At 40.0% G+C, this 20600-nt stretch overlaps 1 protein-coding gene across 2 annotated transcripts; it reads left to right on the top strand.

Moving 5' to 3' along the window:
• The first annotated feature begins 393 nt into the window (after nucleotides 1–393).
• SPG21 (SPG21 abhydrolase domain containing, maspardin) lies at nucleotides 394–19609 on the top strand. 2 transcript variants are annotated; one of them, XM_019748690.3, is made up of 9 exons: nucleotides 394–657; nucleotides 4287–4373; nucleotides 7069–7230; nucleotides 11152–11232; nucleotides 12190–12335; nucleotides 14156–14264; nucleotides 14956–15063; nucleotides 16986–17126; nucleotides 18894–19609. In XM_019748690.3, the coding sequence occupies exons 2-9, from the start codon at nucleotides 4311–4313 to the stop codon at nucleotides 19008–19010; spliced, it is 927 nt and encodes a 308-aa protein (XP_019604249.2). In that variant the 5' UTR covers nucleotides 394–657; nucleotides 4287–4310; the 3' UTR covers nucleotides 19011–19609. The 2 variants fall into 2 exon arrangements, with proteins under 2 accessions (XP_019604249.2, XP_019604251.2); XM_019748692.3 differs by lacking the exon at nucleotides 7069–7230.
• The last annotated feature ends 991 nt before the right edge of the window (nucleotides 19610–20600 follow it).

Genomic DNA, 20600 nt, shown 5'->3' with positions numbered 1-20600 from the left:
AGGGTGTCTGTAGCTGTGCCAAAGACAAAAAACTTACCAAGAGAGTATACAAAACCCTGCTCACCCAAGCCTGCTTTCTCCCAAGTGGGAACAAATTGAAGGCAAAGGCAGGTCCCAAGGAACCAAGTGCCCCCTCCTTCCACTCCGATAACCTCTCCCTCCGTACCCACGTCTGATAGGTGACCCAGAGCTGACCCAGAGGCAACTCGGACCTCCTCCTCCTCCCCCGCTCCCCCCAAACACCACCGAGATGGATGACGGTTTCCCAACCCGCAGGAATAAGCAAGAGCCCCCGAATCGTCTCAGCCTAGTCACCAACCCGCCCCGTCGTCATAGTGACCGCCTGAGCCCCGCAGCCCCGCCCCTTCCTCGCGACGCGGCCCCACCCCCTCCAAACCCGGAAGTGTGAGAGTCGCGCCCGCTACGCGGAAGGTTTGGGAGGAGGGAGCGCGGCGGCCCAGGCTCGCTCCGCCGCGCGCCCCGCCCCTCGGAGGCCGGCCCTCCCGTGCGCCCCCACTGCCTGCTTTGCCTGCGGCTCCTGAGCCCTGCGGCCACCGGCCCCGAAACGGGCTCTGCCGCCTTCGCGGCCCGCTCCTGTACAGGAGGGAAGAGCCGCCCTGGGGAGGAAGGAAAGGGACGTGGGGGCGGCCACGGCAGGTGAGGGATGGGCGAGGCCCTGGAAAGCGGGGGTGTGGTGTGTAATGTGTATGGGGTTGCAAGTGGGTGTGTAGGTAATATGCGCTGCTGCCTCTGTTGTGTGACTTTGTGAGTGGGCCAGTCCACGTGACCATGCACGTGATCACGTGTGTGTGTGTGTGTGTGTGTGTGTGTGTGTGTGTGCGCGCGCGCGCTCTCTAGTCTTGAGTTCATGGGGGTGGTCGGTGTGCCTGTGACTCTGCCTTTGTGTCACCGATGGGACTGGGAGACGGTGGGGGGCGCTTGACCTAGGCATACTCCTGTAATCCTATTTTGGGGCTACACTGCTGCAGCCCAGGAACATGTTTTCCAGTAAATTTAAGAACTCTGAGCAGAGGCCAGTTATTTTAGAGTGTGCCTCAGTTTGAAAGTGACAAATGTCTTTGTCATTGCTGAGTAGGGCCAGGGGGATGAGAAAAGTAGCAGGGCTAGAATGTCTCACTTTTCCTCTTTTCGTTTTCCTGGGGAGGTATGAGTTCTGCATTTGTGCTGCTTCTCCACCTATGGTGTTCCAGCTCCTGTTAGCACAGAGATTCAAGAGACTGAGGAGTAACTTAATAGCTGTATGCAAATTTCTAAAAGCTTTTATACCAAGACAGAACACAAAATGAGGTGGCACAGAAGAAATGTCAAGTAGGCAGCTTTTCCTCCCATGAGATTTAGAAGATAATGGAAAAGGTTCATGAAGAAAAGAAAGATAAAGCTTCCCCTAAAGAGATCTAAAAGGATGGTTATGTCGTGGTATGGTAAGGTACTGGAGACTTGCATTAAAAAGCCTAATGCATCACCTAGAGACTCTCAGGTTCAACATTTTATTATTGCTGATATTAATAATAATCACAGATTGTCCATATGTAGATCAACTACAGATAGAGATAAAGGATCAGAAAATCTCTGACTAGTTAAGCTGGTTATGTGACACTAGTTAAGCTGGTTATGTGACAGACATTTGTCAAGGTGATTTCATTGACTGTAAACTGGCAGGTTCTGTTGAGATGCAGAGGGATAAGTGCTGGTGATTCTTCATGCACACTCACAACTGGCAGTTTTGTTGTCAAGCAGCACATGGGCCAGAGAGGATAGGGTGTCCGAAGCATCCCTGACGAGGGCTTTCCTTAGGCAAGATTAAGGCTAATCTCTGCAGCTCTTTCCCTACCAGCATGAACAGGTGCTTTTGTTTTAGTGAAGAATTGTGAGAGATCAAATCAGTGCTGAACTCTTGGCTCACATTCTTTCTTATTTCATACCAACCAGTTTGGTCACGATCTCAGTTAACCTTTTTTGCCGTATACAGAATGTTCCTCTTGTGACTTGGAAAAGTATACCCCTTTAGTGGATGAAAGAGCTGGGAGAACAACTTCCTTTTCATATCGCCCACAGCTGTTCTCCCTTTGCAGCAGTGAGCTTTTTTTTTTTTCACTCAGATGGCAGTTGGTCATAAGCAACATTTGGTATCGATCTTACCTTTCATGTACTGCCAAATTAGCACAAGTGTTAAAATCACTTGCCTCTACAAAAATGTAGTCACAGTTGGGTGGAATCTCTCCATCCAGTAAGATTAGCTATAAAATGTTATGATACTGGGGTAGTTGTGAATAGTACTGAGGACTGAGAGGTAAGGAACGTATTTCTGTTTCTTGCTGTAGGAAGAAGTGGATGACAGTCAATGTGTACCTGTGTGTGATGTGTATTTGTATAGTAGTTTTGTTTGTACATTGCAGTTGATTCCAAATTACGAATATTTTATGCCAAATTTGGTAAATCTAGAAGGAAACTTTCCAGCTTTAATTAGCTAAGGGGTTTTTATAAATCTATTGAGTAGAGTTTTTGTTTTTTCGCTAAACATGTTTTTGATATTTCCTCCTGTAAAATGTAATTGTTTATAATAATGCAATACTAGAAAATGTCTCCATTAGGAATTATTTATATGATATAGGAATATTTCAAGTCTATCCAGGTGAAAAATATTCCAGAATATGTGCTAGTTGCTTTTAATTAAAAGCAATAACCAGCTTAGAGAAAGGCTATAGTTCAGATGACTAGGATTTTTTAACATGTTAGTATTTAAGAGAAAATGAATATACAAAGAATGATTTTCTTTATTTCAGTATGAATAATAACTATGTGCACAACTGATTTTCAGTATAAGACTGGCTAATTTGCTCGATATTTTAGAGCAATTTACGATTTTAACAAATTTTTCTGAAAGTATCATCCTAGCCTTGAGAGAAGAGACCACTATTACAATGCAAGGTTGTAAATCAAATTTAATATTGGATGTCTACCCTTACTATCTCCTTGGGGTTCAATTTAGTAACCCCCCAAGGTTAGAGGTAACATTTGAGACTACTGAGTGCCCTGTGCTCCTGAGGGAGAAGTGGAGGGCCAAGGAGGAAGAGTTCCGTTGCGTTTAGAATCCCCTGTCCCTGGCCACTCCAGAGAAGCCCCTCTAAAATGACAGTTCCGAGTTCAGCCCATGAGTTCAGTTCTAAGATCTTGAATTTATCCTATCCCTGCTAGGAAATCCAGACTTGCCCTGGGGTAGAGAACAGGGTACGATGCATGTGTTTGAATCCTTCCAAAACCGATGGGTGGAAGTTCCTCATTTGGCAATAAGAATCTGCAACAGGGAACTATAATTTCAGGTTCCTGTTATGACATCACATAGATACCTAAGTAAAGAGGGGCAGCCTTTAAATTGATAATACTCAGCCAGTTTAACGCCATTCGTTGCCCGGGTTAGAAGGGACTCTAGGATTGCCTAGTTCAATCTTGTTAGGACATCGTCACTTATTTAGTCAACAGATAATGCCTGCTGGGTGACAAGCACTGTTCTAGGCCTTGGAGATACAGTGATGAAACCGTCATAGATGAGACCACAAGCCCAAAGAAGGTCGGTGACTATTCTAAAGTCTCAGAACTCTAAAGGCTGGAAATTACTAATCTCACAACAAAAGACCACACATTTTTTTCAAAAGGCACATGTTTTGTTGCTAGTTATAGTGCCTTCAAGCCTACCCTGGTATCTTACAGATCTTTCAGAGGACATGATACCACTTTTAATCACATAAATGTGAACAAGTTTTCCTGTATTTTGCATTAAGAACTACTTGTGAAGTTCTGAAATTATGTTCTGCTAGAGTTAGACTTACAGCCCTCTGCTAATCGATCAGGAAGCAGGCTTACATGAACTCTTTAGTGTGAGTGTATGCTGTTCCCTATAATTCTGTCAGACAGGAACATCTTTATTAAAATGGGTTAATAAGATACCGGGAAAAGACAGATGATGGAATTGCAGTTTTGAATCACTTACCTAGGACAGGCGGTCTGATTTCAGAAGAGACTGCCATGTATCTGGTCCTAGGTTTGCAACAGCCATGGGCTCTCCGGTAAGTCATTTACATTTTCTAGACCAGATCCTTCTTCTGGAAGAACTAAGGAGGTCTGAAAAATTCTCCGGTAAAGTAGCCATTTCCTCAGTTTTACCCTTTAAAGTATGTATTGTTGGTATAACTAGACCAGACTGTATGTACATGTAGTTCTGATGTAAACATGAATTCTTGACATGAAACCACATGCTTTTATTTCAGGGGTAACCTCCATTTCAGCTAATCATGGGAGAGATTAAAGTCTCTCCTGATTATAACTGGTTTAGAAGTACAGTTCCCCTTAAAAAGGTATGTATGGTTTTATTATACCCCTTATTTGCAAAATCTTGTATTGTTTTTGTGTGTGATTTAGATGTTATGTCTTAGTGTTTGAGAGTAAAGGTTATTGCCAAGTATCATGACTCAGTCGCAGAGCATAAAGTTCGCCCCTTCTGTGTCAAGTACAGCCAACTTTTGAGACTCATTCAAGAGTAAAAGCGAGTATAACAATACTCATTTTATAATTGTCTTTACATAGTCAAGCAAGCAAGAATATGTGTACTCCTCTGTATAGTTTAGTGGAAAGCCGGTCAGACTATTATAAAGCATTTTCCTGTTCCTCAGATTTAAGATTTACAGTGGGTCACATTATAGATCCTCTGTTTGCAACGATACATTCACTCTGCCGTAGGCATCTTCTGGAAACTTTATTTGCATGGGATGTCCAAAAACTCCAAACACTTATATTGAAATTTGACTATTGACTCTGAGTCCCAAATTAATCCTGAATGTTTGGGGATCACACTAGACAAAGGTTGTTCAAGCCACAGAGTAAAATCTTTGCTGATCCCCTCGCAAAAGTATTAGAGTACTCTGATCTGAAGATCATCTGTGTCTCTGTTATTATATTGTCAGGGTAGACAGCTGTTGGAAGTATCATGCAAATTTGGATTAATAACACAACTACTCTCCATATTGTAATTTGAGATACAATTTTCCAAGTATAGACAGAATACCTGCTATATACCTGGCACTATTGTAGGAAGTCTCCAGATATCTTTAGTGCTTTCAACAGTTTAACAAAGTGAGTAGTGGTGTGCCCATTTTACAGATGAGAAAACAGGTTCGCAGAGGTTAACATGTTAAAGGTCAAACAGCCTAGTAGAATCTGGATTAAAATCAAATTAATCTGGCTTCAAAGCCAGAAGTACTTGGCTGTTTACCAAAGGGAGCCTCCTCCCTTCTTTCAACCTGGGAAAATACTGCCCGTGCTAAAAGGAGAATTGGCTCCTGGAGTCCCTCTACCTTGTTCCATACCTTCAAGTTAACTTGTGTGTGCTCCTCTTGATGGACTCACTCAGCAAAGGGATCACCATACCCCCACCAACACAAGCTTATCTAAATATTCTTAGAAGCAGTTATAGGAAGTTGTTTTGTTGATGTGATTTTCTCCAGTTGTCAGGTCAGTTTGGTCCGCAAGTAATGATAATTTTGCTTGAAATTTTGTGGTGCTAGATTTTAAATTGTTTAACAGATATTATGTCTTCTGAAGGAATTCTGATCAAATTACCATTCAAAGAACTCTGAGAAAATTGACGTGATAAACAACCTGTATTTATGGCTTGTATTTAGAATATACTATATCAATTAATAAAACTGGGAGACGAGGGAAGAAGAAAAGAACATGCCATTTTGTTACTTTTCTTCCAAATTGGATTATTGAAATAATTTTCTAGAACATTTTAACAATCTGACCATCTTTTCTCATGGATTTTATTACAAGATTGAGAGTTACTGTGCACTCTCAAAGGTCATTGAAAGTTTTTTACCACAATCCCAGCAAAAAAAAAACCATGAAGAGCAAAAATGTGAGTGGCAAAATACAAAGGGCAAAAACACAAGCATGAGATACTATGTGTGATCCGTAACCTGGGGATATACAAAAGGGCGTTGTCAGGGCCCTCTGTACTTTGCTTTGCCCTTGTGGTCTGCTCCCCATGACACCAGTGACCCCGGTTAGTGTGCCACCACCCAGAATGACACCACAGAGCCCCACTGCACTGCCAGCTGGGAGATCTCAGAAAATAGAACCTGGAGGCCTTGAACTTTTTCATGTAAAATTAGGATAGGTGCTAATTTGCATTGGCAAAAGTTCAAACAGTTAATGTACTTTTCCAAATAGCACCAAAAGTCAAAGAAATCAAAAATTAATATGTCACAATAATAGCTAACACTTACTGAACACTCAGTATCTGCCAAATTCTGTGCTGAACATTTGACTTGTCTCGGCTCATTTAATGCACATTGTTTCCCCCATTGGGTCAAGAACCATTAAATCAAGAAGGTTTCTGATGACCTTCCTCCTTGCCACCCACTTTCCCCCCCAAAAAGCCAGTTTTTCCTGTGTGCACTCCCTGCATCAGACTGAATAGTTTGAAATATTTCCTGGGACAGTGACACCTACTCCTGAAGCATCTCTTGAGTGGTACCATCTCTACCCAGTTTCTCCCTAGAGCCTGGAATCTTGTCTCCCCCTCGCTCCCCTATTCACACTCTGACCCTGCTGATCCCAGCCTGTCCTCTGGGCCAGCACTGGAGAATGACTCTGCAAATTGCCTTCCTCTTACACACATGTGCGCACACGCACCACACACACACATACAGAAGAACTATGAGTAAGATGCCAGGTACAGAGTTTATTGTTTCATGGTAAACAAAATCGACTTCAGATAATCATAGACGGAAAGGAAAATTAAAAATTGATAGAAAAAGCAGCTCTTTGGAAGAATAAGAAGCAATTCTGTGGAATATTTCCGTAGCACCGAGGGAGGAAAAGGAGACCAAAGCAATTTTATTATACGTGCTAGTCTTGTGTGATCCCCAGTTACCTTTTAACAAACAAGGCAGAGATATTCAAGTTGTCAATGAAATTATAGTGTGAAGTTAACAATACAAAAACCAAATTCATAAGGCTCTCCATTTTTTCTTACAATTTTGCCTCCAGATTATCGTGGATGATGATGACAGTAAGATATGGTCGCTCTATGATGCAGGTCCCAGAAATGTCAGGTGTCCTCTCATATTTCTTCCCCCTGTCAGTGGGACTGCAGATGTATTTTTCCAGCAGATTTTGGCTTTGACTGGATGGGGTTATCGGGTTATAGCTGTAAGTATTATTGATTCAGTATTATAATTCAGGTTCATATTTTGTGGGATTTTTTGTGCATCGGTTTCTAATCAACAATAGCAATTGGGCACATTTTTCATTGAGGTAAGATATTGTTTTCCTTTTTTAAAATGTGAAATAAAGCCTTTTGAAGGAAGGTAGTGTGGTACACAGACATACAAGTACAGCGATGCAGTTGACAAACCTCTCTTGGAAGCCTGCTCTACTCCCAGCTTTTAAGTGCATTCTCTCTTGTAAAGTTCTCACAAGTCTGGTCAGTAGGAAGCATTGCCCTTGTTCATAGATGAGGAAACTGAGGTCCAGGCCATTTTAGTGATGGCTGAAGATCACACAGCCAATAGGTGGTAGAAGGAGAACCAGGCTCAGTGTTCTGACTCCATTTCCATTCCTCATTTATTACACCACTGCTTCCCGAAGAGCTGAGCATGGAATGTTAGCAAAGGGATCTGCAAAGGGATCTGCTAACATCCAGGTGACTAAAGCCTTGCTTTAATGTAAATCTTTGACAGTTGAAGTGAGGTTCCTTAATTAGTTCATGTCCTTAGCATTTGGTTAAGAACTTTTTGGTTTCTAATTGGTTTTTTTATTACCGAATTGAGTCTAAATCGTTGCCTATTGGTCACCCTTGAGTCTCCTGTGGGAGAAAGGTATGGGTGGGGAAGGCACTGTTGTTTTTGGCATACCTCGACTTGACAACGGAGGTTGGCCTCCTAACTTCTGAGGAAGGAGAGACACTTTTGCTTTGGAACTGGAAGTTTCTGAGACCTGGAATGTTAGCCTATAAATAGTACTTCCTGTGGGACTACTGCCATTATTATACATTTATTTACTCTCTAAAGGAGAGAAAATGTGGGCCAGATCGCTTCTCTGGGAAGGTAACCAAAAATTTTCGTGCGATCACCACCAGCTGAGGTCACACAAAACAAATCCAATTCCTCTTCTTCCTGACAGCCCTTCTCTTTCTTGAGAAAACTACTTATTATCAGCACTGCCCGCTGCCTTCCTCCCAGGTCTTTTCTTCTCTGGCTGAATGTCTCCAGATTCTTGAACCATTCCTCATAGGGCATGTTTGAGTCTCTGCAACATAATCCTCTCTCGATCTGGGTTTTCAGTAATCCCTCTTTGTGGACAGCATTCCATGAGAACAAGGTGGTAAGTGCCCTGATCCCAGCCCTCTGCAGCCTAACACATGACAGCACCTTTCCTGGTGGTCACTGTTGGTCAGCCAGGGAGGGGAGACGGAGCCGCCCCCAGGGGTCTGTCGTCCTGTAGAGCTGACTGTTTATCACTCCAAACTGGCTGGTCACGCTTGCCTTGCCTTCTAGCTGGATGTTTCTTCTTGCCCTCAAGCTTCTTGATGTGGACTTTCCCTATTTCTTTAGCTAAATAATGAATCAAGAAAAGGCCAACAGTATCTTCAAAATCACTTTGTCCTTAAGATTTGATCACAATGCCCAACCCCATGAGGTTTTGAAACTGATTAGATATTTGTTAGTATCGAGCAATTAAAATGCATGGATCCTTTTTTCATTTAAATTTAAATGAAAATTTTCGTTTAAAATGTGAATCTATAATTCACACGCAGTTCTAAGAAATAATACAGAGAGCTATTCCTTTCACACTTTGCCCAGTTTCTCACAATGGTAACATTTTGCAAAACTCTATAGTACAACATCACAATCCAGGATTTTGATATTAATATAATATAATCCACCCTTCTTATTTAGATTTCCCAGTTTTACTTGTACTTAGTTGTGTGTGTGTGTGTGGTAAGTTGTATACAATTTTATCACCTGTCCAGAGCACAGATATTTTTTAATTAAAGATTTTATAAAATATCATTTCCCGTGCCGCCTGGTGGCTCAGGCAGTTGGAACTCGGTGCTCCTAACTCCGAAGGCTGCCGGTTCGATTCCCACATGGGCCAGTGGGCTCTCAACCACAAGGCTGCCAGTTCAATTCCTCGAGTCCTGCAAGGGATGGTGGGCTGCGCCCCCTGCAACTAAGATTGAACACAGCACCTTGAGCTGAGCTGCCGCTGAGCTCACAGATGGCTCAGTTGGTTGGAGCACTTCCTCTCAACCACAGGTTGCCGGTTTGACTCCCGCAAGGGATGGTGGGCTGCGCCCCCTGCAACTAGCAACGGCAACTGGACCTGGAAAAAATATCATTTCCCTTTCTTTTAGGCTATCATTTGACGCAGATTCTCAAATTTTCTGCTAGGGAGAGTCTGTTCTCCATCCTGTCTCAAAATAAGAGAATCTTGTCCATAAATAGGATTTTAATATTATGTTGGTGCAAAAGTAATTGCGGTTTTACAGTCATTTTTAACCTTTTAAACAGCAATTACTTTTGCACTAAGCTAATAGTAAAAGTCACACATTACATGAAGTTTGAAATTATTCCATAATTTACATGGCAGCATTTATTCTAATGATTTGTCAATGACAAAATGAATCTTAAGTATTAAAAAAAGCCTGTCAGATGGGTTTTACATGTAAATAGAGAGGAATTCTTAGATGACAAGTCTGAGCTCTCTAGAAAGGACTTAGTGACTTGTATTTCTTTTTCTTCCTCATCATCAGCATAAATAGACAGGCTACGTAGGGTCAAGCACCACACTTTTTTGGTCACAAATAAAAGTTCAAGAAATCAGACTGACTAAGTCGATTGGAAAAAAAGGAGCAATTTTATTGAATACTCCCCTAAAGAAATGCTACCAGAAAAAGGGAATTCTCCTTATAACAGACTTTATTTCTAGTTCTCCTGGGCCATAATTCAAAATGCAATTGGATTTAAGGGAAAACCATATTTCTTTATTTGGATGAGTTCCGCTCACTCTATGCACCCCAAACCTCAGAGTTTCTTGGCAATTTGGAAAGGAAATTGATGTGAATTTAAATTGTTATTCACATGATATCACTAGAATGTGCTTACTTTTTATTCTTCTTAAAATTTGTCTGTTAAGTAAAATGTGAATTTTGAAGTTTAGGAGAAGAGGAGAGCTTATTTTCATGTATTTTGAATAAGGAGCAAAGCTTGAGCAAATGAGAAATGCTATTATGAGAGTGCTAAATTTTTCACATATAAAGGTGTGATCAAAGAGTACAGTGAATGTTTAAGTAAAAAACAAATTTATTACAGTAAAAGACACATTGCCATTAATCCCCCTTAGAATACTCCCCCTCACTCTGAACACACTTATCCCATTGTTCTTGCCACTTTCTGAAGCAGTTCTGGAAGTCCTCTTTGTGAGTGTCTTTAGTTGCGCTGTTGTGGCTGCCTCGATGTCCTGAATCATGGAGTATTGTCATGATGGAGGTTGAGTTACCACACATTTTAAAACACACCTCTCTCAACTGTAGCTCACCCGACTGCACCAAACAAGTTGAAACTTGTCACACACTGTTACTAAAGTTCAATGCAACTGCTTCCCATATTGAAGATCCCTGCCTTTCCATTGGATGGCACTCGGCAGCAGCATTCACCATAATTTGTGATCACAATAGAAAGACTCCATGTCACACATCACTTCTGGTACGGCAATTTCTGTCAAATAAAAACATGGTGTATCCACATCCACCTTATTCACCAGATCTGGCACTGTGAGACTTCCCACTCCTTCCCAAAGTCAAAATGATTCAGGACATTGAGGCAGCCATGACAGCGCCACTAAAGACACGAAAGAGGACTTCAGAACTGCTTCAGAAAGTGGCAAGAACGATGGGATAAGTGTGTTCGAAGCAAGGGGGAGTGTTTTGAGGGGGATTAATGGCAATGTGTCTTTTTCTGTAATAAATTTTTTTAATTTAAATGTTGACCATATTGTTTGATCACACCTTGATGAGTTATATTTCACCTTTAGATCTTTTAAAATAAATTTTGAATTTTATTATTTCAGTTGCAATATCCAGTTTATTGGGACCATCTTGAATTCTGTGATGGATTCAGAAAACTTTTAGACCATTTACAGTTGGATAAAGTGAGTACCCTGAAACTAATTACTTGCACATGATTTTAATGCAACATTTACATTGTAAAGCCTGTTGTCTTTTATGTTTTAATAACAGCTCTTTTGAGCTGTAATTCACATATCATACAATATATCCTTTTAAAGTGTATAATTCAATAGTTTTTAATATATTTACAGATATGTGCAGCTACCACCACAGTCAATTTTTTTCACTCCAAAAAGACACTCATACTCAGCAGTCACTCTTCCCCCTCCCTCCCCATGTCCCTAGCCCTGGCAACCTGCTCTACTTTCTGTCTCTATGGATGTGCCTATTCTGGATATTTTATATAAATGGAATCATACAATACGTGGTCTTTCTGACGGGCTTCTGTATTTTAGCATAAAGTGTTCGAGGTCCATCCGTGTTGTAGCATGTGTCAGTACTTCATTCCTTTTTATTGTCAAATAACATCTCATTGTCTGGCTATAGCACATTTTGTTTATCTATTCAGAAGGGTCATATCTACTTCTGTCTTTTGCAACCGCCCTGCCTTTTAAAAGGCGTACACATTTGGGTTGTTTCCAAAATGTTAGGCCATTATGAATAGCACTGCTATGACCATTCATGTACAAGTTTTGGTGTGGACATATGGTTTCAGTTCTCTTGGGTATGCAGTGGAATTACTGAATTATAGTTTTCTCAAACATAAACTGCTAAGTGGTTTTGTTTTCTAATGTAATCTGTGAACAATATTTTTTAACTTGTACAATTTGTGTGCACAGTTGTATTATTTTCTTGACGGGATGTATAAATTCTATTTAAATACAATACTTCCTAATTTCTAACTACTGTAGGTATTTTAGTCTATTGACTAGTAGTGGCATCCTATTCTATGGTTGGTGACAGTTGAAACATTTTTTTTTATATTTATGTTCAGGATTGATCATTGTTTTAGGATCCTCCTTGTGTTTGTTTACAATTAGGTTCATCTTTTTGGAGCTTCTTTGGGAGGTTTTTTGGCCCAGAAATTTGCTGAATATACTCACAAGTCTCCCAGAGTCCATTCCCTCATCCTGTGCAATTCCTTCAGTGACACCTCTATCTTTAATCAAACTTGGACTGCAAACAGGTAAGAACGTAAACGTTTGGCTTAAATTCTTACTATTTTTGTTCAGTGGAATTTCAAAAATGTTGGCCTTTGGTATTTTTGTTTTTTGTTTTGGTGCACCAGGAAAGAAAGGTCGTATCTACTTCTGTCTTGTGCTACCTCCCTGCCTTTTAAAATTAGAAACAGTCACATTTGCAAAAGAAAATAATTGAGTGAACTCTGAATTCAACTCTAAATTATTGTTTAGATTTGTTTAACATACACTCATATGCTCTTACAGTTTTTCTTCCATGCGTATGCAACTAATCTTGTGTTCTGCTTGTTCCACTTATTATTTTGTGTAAACAGTTCTGTCTGTTGACTAAAACAGTTTCTTTAGGCATTTGGCTTCTCCCGGTTTCTCATCATGTTCTGTTGTAAATCTTTGTACAAATTACTTTTTTTCCTTCTCTTTCTGGGTTACTTCCATGAGATATATTCCCCAAAATGGAGGGACTAGAGCATTTAGTCTGTCAGCAGATATTCTGCACGTCTTGACACTTAATGTTAGTCTGCTTTTCAGAAAGACAGAAATGGTGGAGTATTTTGTGGGGCAACCTGCCATCCTTTCGTTGATTTTGTCATTTTAATTAGTCTGATAGGTATCTAACGGTACCTTTAAGCTGACTTAAATGTGCGTTTTTTTCATTGTTAGCAAGGCTAGGCTCTACCCTTAAAAAAAAAAAAAACCCAGTGACTAAACATACCTATCTAATCAGATTGATTTTCACATAATGTTATAGGTAAACGTTTTCATAATTTTCACATCTACTTAAGATTGTACTCTTATTTATTTGTTTATTTTTTCCAATATCATCTTAGGAGTTCACTCAGCATTCGCACAGCAATTTCTTGTATGCATTAGGTACAAATGCTTCATGTCCAGATGATGAGCTAAAACTCATTGATTATTTTTAATGTTATGATCGTTAGAAGCCAAGACTCCACCCACTTTGTGCTCTTGCATATCAGCTACTTTTTATCAAATGTCCGAGAGCATACTGTGTGTCACACACAGAGGCTGCAGGGGTGAGCATAGCCAACAGAGTCCACCCCTCACAGAGCATACGTCGGCATCAGGCCATTAGAAGATAAGAAAGCTGTAAGAGTTGAGTGGAGAACTTAGAAAGATAACGGAAAGAAGGCTGACTGTCCTTGTAAGGGAAGCTCAATTTCCAACAAGGCTGTTCCACTGAGAATAGGCATCAGAAGGTGGTCTCCACCTTTGATAAGTCATTTTCAGATTAGTCTTAGAAAACTTAGTGTTTACCGTATATAATGACTCTCAACGTTTGTAATTAGTAGAATAGATATGAACCAAAAGTCACATAGAAATACATAAAGATTGAATTACCTTGAATTAGCCCAGTTGAATCTAATAGTAGCAAATGGGGGGGAAAAACGATAACTCTTTCATTTTGCTATTTTGAAATATCAGTCAATCCAAAGGTGACATAAAACTGAAGGTTCATATATTAAGTTTTCAGTTTTCTAAAGGAAATAGTATAGCCTTTGGATATAAGGCCAATTAGAAAAAAAAATCTTGGAATCAACAGAATGTCTTTTGAATATTGCTTATAATTATTTCAAATCTCAAATAGAAGTTGTATTGTATTAAACCATAACTCTTCGGGAGCTCGGGAAAGTGTATATAAAAACAAGATGCTGAGCTCTTTGAAAGAAGGGCCTAGGTCTCTTTATCTCTAGATCCAAGTACCTACCTAATATAACACTTCATGAATGAATATTTGCCATTCACATATAGTCTTGGAAGTTTAAATGATCAGGTCTTTGTTTTACAGCTTTTGGCTGATGCCATCATTTATGCTCAAAAAAATAGTTCTTGGCAACTTTTCATCTGGCCCAGTGGACTCTGTGATGGCCGATGCCATTGACTTCATGGTGGACAGGGTAAGGATGGGGGCGCTGGGCGGGGACACGTTGTGCTGGTATTTTCCTTGTCTGCTTGGTTCTTGAAGATACATCTGTCTCATTGAGTAGGTAACAGAGGTGCTCGTTTAGCAGTCTTCCATATTAACTTTAATGCACCCAAACAGATATTCTTGCTGGTAATCCATCAGATTCACTTGGGGGAACTTTCGAAAATACAGGTTCCAAGGCCTCACGCCTGACCATTAAACTGGAATTCCTGGGCGTGCAGATCTAGGATCGCTGTATTTTTACCCCACTCTTCCTCCTTCACTTCCCCCAGGTCAATCTTGATGTAGCAGGTCTATAGGTGCACATTTCGGAACTATTGAGCTAGATGATTTTTCTCAGGACACATCTAGCTCTAAGATCTCTTAAAAATGTATCTGTCATCTCTGAGCTTCAGGAATTGCCTTGCCGCCCACAGGCACCTGGTGGAAGTGGCAGTTCAGGTTGAAGGCTATGGAAGGCCAGGTTTCCACAATAAAAAAATGCTACCACCCAAGAGGCCCAGTTCATAGTCTCTCAGATACATTGTGTTTCCTCATTGGTGACCTTTCTGGCCCCACCACACATGATTCCATCTTTATAAGCACAAATATTACCTGTGGATTTAATGGAAATGTGAAAAACAAAATTAATTCAAAAACTTTACCTGTGTTTCTTTCTGCAGCTAGAAAGTTTGTGTCAGAGTGAACTGGCTTCAAGACTTACCCTGAATTGTCAAAATTCTTATGTGGAACCTCATAAAATTCGGGATATCCCTGTAACCATTATGGATGTAAGCTTCCTTTTAAGTAAAATAGATGCTTTACCTTTCTAAATGTATGTGTCAAGAGCCTCCTCAGAATTATTTTATAATTTTTCAGTGTTCTTCAAATGCTGCCTTAGATTTTTTTTTAAATCCCCCACCTTTATAATTCCAAAACAATCTGTTTATTGTTTATCTAATATTTTTCCTGATAGAAAGAACACCATTGATATCAGGATAAATTTAAACAAACATGGTAGTTCTTACCCATTTTGGTGTATTTTTGCTATTGTTATCAACTGATATTGTACTTTAGCTATTACACATCTGGGCAGGAAAGAGAAGGTACCTCAAAAGGGCAGAGAATCAAGAATTCCATAAAGTCTAAATAGTACAAAAGTTTGCTTCTTACATTTTTCAGTTGTGATAAAATATACATAACAAAATTTACTGTTTTAACCATTTTTAAATGTACAATTCATTGCCATTAAGTACATTTACAATGTTATACAGCCATCACCATTATCCATTTCCAGAACTTTTCATCATCCCAAACTAAAACTCTGTACCCGTTAAACAATAACTCTCCATCCCACCCCCTCCCAGCCCCTGGTAACCATGATGTAGCGTGTATCAGAATGTTCTTTTTAAGGCTGAATAATATTCCATTGTATGGATACACCACATTTTATTTATCCATTCATCTGTTAATAGACATTTAGGTTGTTTCCATCTTCTGGCTATTGTGAATGATGCTGCAATGAGCATTGGTTTACAAATACCTGTTTGAGTCCCTGCTTTCAATTTTTTTGGATACACACCTAGAAGTGGAGTTGCTGGGTCATGTGGTAATTCTCTGTTTAACTTTTTGAGAAACCATGATACCATGTTCCACAGTGGGTGCACCATTTTACATTCCCACCAGCAGTGCACAAGGGCTCCAATTGTTCCATATCCTCACGAGCACTTGGTATTTTCTGGTTTTTGATAATGGCCATCCTAATGGATGTGAGGTGGTATTTCATTGTGGTTTTGGCTTATTTTTTAAAAAATCATGTAACTATTTTGCCTCATAAATGGATTCATTCCTAAATTCAAATAATGTGGTATTTTTAAAAATTGATTTTTGTCGGGAAATTATCTATTATATAAGCCTGTAAACAATAACTTCTTATCATTCTGCAATACAATCCCTACATTCTGACATTTACCATGACACAGAACAAGCTTTTCAGGACTCTCAGTGAAACATTTGCTCCTCAGTGCATTTGATCTGTTTGCTCATTTTTCAAAACTGCCCACTACTTGGATACATGATCATGGAAAACTGTCTATAAGCTTTAGCAAGTTGCAGGTGCTTTTTTTCTTTTTTTTTTTTGCTGCTTTTTAAATTACTTTTTTGAAAAACGTGTTTTTGTATGTGTATAAACGTAAGTTTTTATGGGCATTGAAAAATGTCTAGAATCATATGCCCCAAACTGCTATCAGTGGCTCCACCAGGAAAGTATCTGGACTTTTTCTTACACTCTTTAAATTTTTTGGATTTTTGTTTACTGAGCATATAGTATTTATGTAGCTATATTTAATTAATAATAAAATCAGAAAGTTCTTTTGGAGTTTCATGATTTTTTTGGAATTAATTGTCATTTTTAATAATGATTGTTCACTATTAATAGTCTATTAATTTAGTTACCTAGGTTTGAGGAAAAAGGAAATGCATGGCAGAATTCCCCCCAAAGATAACAAGAGACATGCGGCAGTATAATGTGTAGCTAACATCTTCCGTTGGAGTTAGAGTCACCAGGGGTCAGCAGGAGCAGGTGGCCCAGGCTGCACAGGGGTTCAGTGGTACTTCTTCATGAGAAAGAAATGCTTGGGGTGGCACTTTCCATCATGTGAAAAGAACATATTAAAACACTAGTAGGTTTCAGCCTTATCTTTGTTTTTTAAAGGTATTTGACCAGAGTGCACTTTCAACTGAAGCTAAAGAAGAAATGTACAAACTGTATCCCAATGCCCGGAGGGCTCACCTTAAAACAGGAGGCAATTTCCCATACCTGTGCAGAAGCGCAGAAGTGAATCTTTATGTACAGGTAAGTCCCAGCGTGGAACCCAGAGCACTTTGAACCCAAAGTGTATGGTTTGAAATACAGAGCTTTTTTTTTTTGGATGGTGGAGTAAGAGAACTATAGAATTCTCCGTAGGAATGAGGCATTGACTTAATAAAGGTGGTTTACATTAATAATTTATAGGAGAATTTAAGCAGGTATATTAGAGACACCTGGGTGACTCTCTGCCCACCATCCCTTTTCCAAGAAAAGTAGGCTCACCTCTACACACTGAAGTAACCATTTGGTATGATGTGACTTTGCCTCCTGGGTACACAGTGAATTCAGTCAGAGCAGGACACCAAACCTCAGTGGGGTAAATCGGAATCCCACGAAGAGACTTCTTGATCTACGAGTATTTTTAGTACATTAAAAAAAAAAAAAAAAAACAGATCTTCTCATAAGCGGCCTAAGGCGACCTCTAAAAATGGTTCACTATTCTCCACCTAGAGAACTCCATAAAATCATGCAAATCGAGAGGTTCAAATCTTCGTGTTCACTTTAAGAACACTGGTGAAATTGCCTAGACCATCAAGGGTATGCATATCCAAAAAGCCACCAAGTATCTGAAGGATGTCTCTTTGCAGAAGCCGTGAGTGCCATTCCGTCATTACAATGGTAGAGTTGGTAGATGTGCCCAGGCCAAACATTGAAACTGGACGCGGGGTTGGTGGCCCAAACAGTGTGGAATTTTTGCTGCACGTGCTTAAAAATGCAGAGAGTGATGCTGAACTTAAGAGTTTCCATGTAGGCTCTCTGGTCACTGAGCACAGCCCGGGGAACAAAGCTCCCAAGATGCAGCGCAGAACTTACAGAGCTCATGGGCGGCTTAACCCACACACGAACTCTCCCTGCCACCCTGAGAGGATCCTAAGGGAAAAAGAGCAGAGGAGGCTGCACAGAAGAAAAAGATACCACAGAAAAAACTGAAGGAACAACAACTTATGACCAGGGAGTAAATTCAGCATCAAATAAATGCTAATAAAAGTAAATGTAAAAGCAAAGCAAACACACACACACACACATACACACTAACAAACACCATCTCTTGATCCTCTACCTAAATGGATATTAGAATAGTTTGAGAAATGAGTGCTTTGGCAATTTGGCAGGAAGAGTCAGCAGCCTTAAAAAAGGTCACTTGCTTTGATCTTGTCATCCACTTGTGACAGTGGATCCTAAGGAGAGGATCCTAAATACAGAAACCTTGATGTTGAGCAGCTGGTTGGCTGAGGTGGTTAGAGCGCGGTACTCTTAACAGCAAGGTTGCCGGTTAGATCCCCACATGGGCCATTATGAGCTGCGCCCCCCACAACTAGATTGAAACAACTACTGGACTTGGAGCTGATGGGCCCTGGAAAGATGTACTTAAATAAATAAAAGTTTAAAAAGAGGAGGGGAGGGGAGAAAAAAAAGAAAAAACCTTGATGCCTAGAGACGTCCATCGTGGTGCTCGGCAGAACCGCAGAGGCGGAAAGGGCCTGACTGGAAGTAAGGGGCGAGGGTGAACACTGACTCATGCAGCAGCATGCTGCCACTTAAGATGTTTATGAAGAGTTGGTAGGAACTTGGAGGGACTGGTTATATATTAAATGAAGAGCAAAGATCCTAAATGAAGGTTTTTAAAAAATACACCTTGGACTTTTCTGTGTTTTCCAGCTTTTCTCTAATTAGTATATATAACCCTGTAATTTTAGAAGCACAAAATGTATATTATGGTGACGTTTAAAATAATGATCTGCATTTCTACAGATACATTTGCTGCAATTCCACGGAACCAAATACGCAGCCATAGACCCATCTATGGTCAGTGCCGAGGAACTCGAGGTACAGAAAGGCAACCTTGGCATCAGCCAGGGGGAGCAGTAGCCAGGGCTTTGGCTGGCAATGATGAGTGATCCCTGTACAGTCAGTGGCGTCAGTGCCTGCCCGTTGGCCTCTCGGTTCGGTTTGTCAGGCTCACCGGTTATCACTGTGTTCGGAATAGGACTGTCATCTTCATGACAGGCGGCAGCTCTTCTCAGCCAGTGTAACTGCTCCCTGTCTGTTTTTTTAGCTTTTGAATTTGAAGAGGTACTTTTGAAGACTCCCTTTTACGAATTGTGAACATTTTGCTACCAAAAGTCTTCCTCACTATGTTCTTATGTGAATGTTTATTTCTAAGGTTTGGGATTTTGTGGGGTTTTTGTTTTTCCCTTGTCTTTTTTTTTTTCTTTCCTTTCTTCCTTTCTTTCTTTTTATGTTATTTGCTGTAAATGCTGCATACCCAGATTGTGTATCAGAAGGACATTGGTTATTTTTATGCTTTCTTGATTATAATCGTTACCAGTACCAGGATGGTCATCCTACAGTTTGTTCGCCTGTAAATCAACTACTTCTAATTTCCAGATAAACAAATTGTTTTCAATTTTAGCTGTTGTCTTTCTAGCCATTACAGTCATTTGGAATAAAAACTCAGTTTCAGTGAATGGCTTTTGTGGTTACTCTAGCTGTCTGACTGGGCTGCACAGGTAGGACTTTCTGAGAAGCAGACCATGTTTTTGTGCCAATTTGGTATGACTTTAGGTAAATTACTTAATCTCTCTAAAAACTCAGTTTGATCATTGTAAAATAATAGTAGTTATCTTTTATTGAGCTGCTACTGTGCGCCAGGTACTTTTAATACCTTCTTTTTCGCCCCCTCAGTGCAAAATTTTAAATACACATAGAGAAAACTATGTTCCCATCACCCGTCTTCAAAAATTATCAACTCATGGACAGTCTTGTGTTGTTTCTCACCCTATATTCACTTCTTCCACACATACTCCCATCACTGGATTACTTTATAGCAATTTCTGATACTGTATCATTTCATCTGTAAATATTTCAATATGGACCTTCAAGAGAGAAAATACCCATAACGCCATAATCACACTTAAAAATTCACCAATAATTCCTTCATATCATCTAATATCCAATTAATGTTCCCATTCTTAACTATCTCATAAATGTCTTTTTACAATTGACTTGTTCTAATCAGTTTTCATACAAAGTTCACACTTTGTATTTGATTGAAATGTCTCTTAAATCTCTTAAAGTATAAGTTCCTCCTCCCTTTTTTTTTTTCTTACCATTTGTTGAAACAGGCTTATTTGCCCGACAGAATTCACCAGTCTGGATTTGGCTGATTGCAGCTTTGTGGTGTTCTTTAATTTGTTTCTCTGTCGCTGGTATTTCCCATAAACTGGCAAGTATATCTAGAGGCTTGATTAGGTTTGATCTTGATCTTTCTGGCAGAAATGCTTCATAGGCAGAGCTGTGTGCTTCCCATTGGGACACCTTACGAGGCACGTAACTTCTGTTTGTCTCTAAGTTGTTGAGACTGCTCAGTGGGTTCAGGTATTTTTGGTCCGATCTAGTCATTGGAAAAGTCCCCTGAAGGTTTCTCTGCCACTGCTGATCATTGCACAGAAGCATCAT

Source organism: Rhinolophus sinicus, chromosome 3, assembly GCF_057876585.1.
Source record: "Rhinolophus sinicus isolate RSI-liver-muscle chromosome 3, RSI-T2T, whole genome shotgun sequence".
Taxonomy (NCBI): Eukaryota; Metazoa; Chordata; class Mammalia; order Chiroptera; family Rhinolophidae; genus Rhinolophus; species Rhinolophus sinicus.
This window is presented reverse-complemented; position numbering and strand designations above follow the sequence as displayed.

What these genes read in the sequence shown, in the direction of transcription:
- SPG21 (XM_019748690.3), top strand. Translation starts at nt 4,311, where the DNA reads ATGGGAGAGATTAAAGTCTCTCCTGATTATAACTGGTTTAGAAGTACA. An exon ending in ACCATTTACAGTTGGATAAA is followed by an intron (nt 11,233 to 12,189) that starts GTGAGTACCCTG and finishes GTTTACAATTAG; the next exon opens with GTTCATCTTTTTGGAGCTTC. An exon ending in TCCCTGTAACCATTATGGAT is followed by an intron (nt 15,064 to 16,985) that starts GTAAGCTTCCTT and finishes TGTTTTTTAAAG; the next exon opens with GTATTTGACCAGAGTGCACT.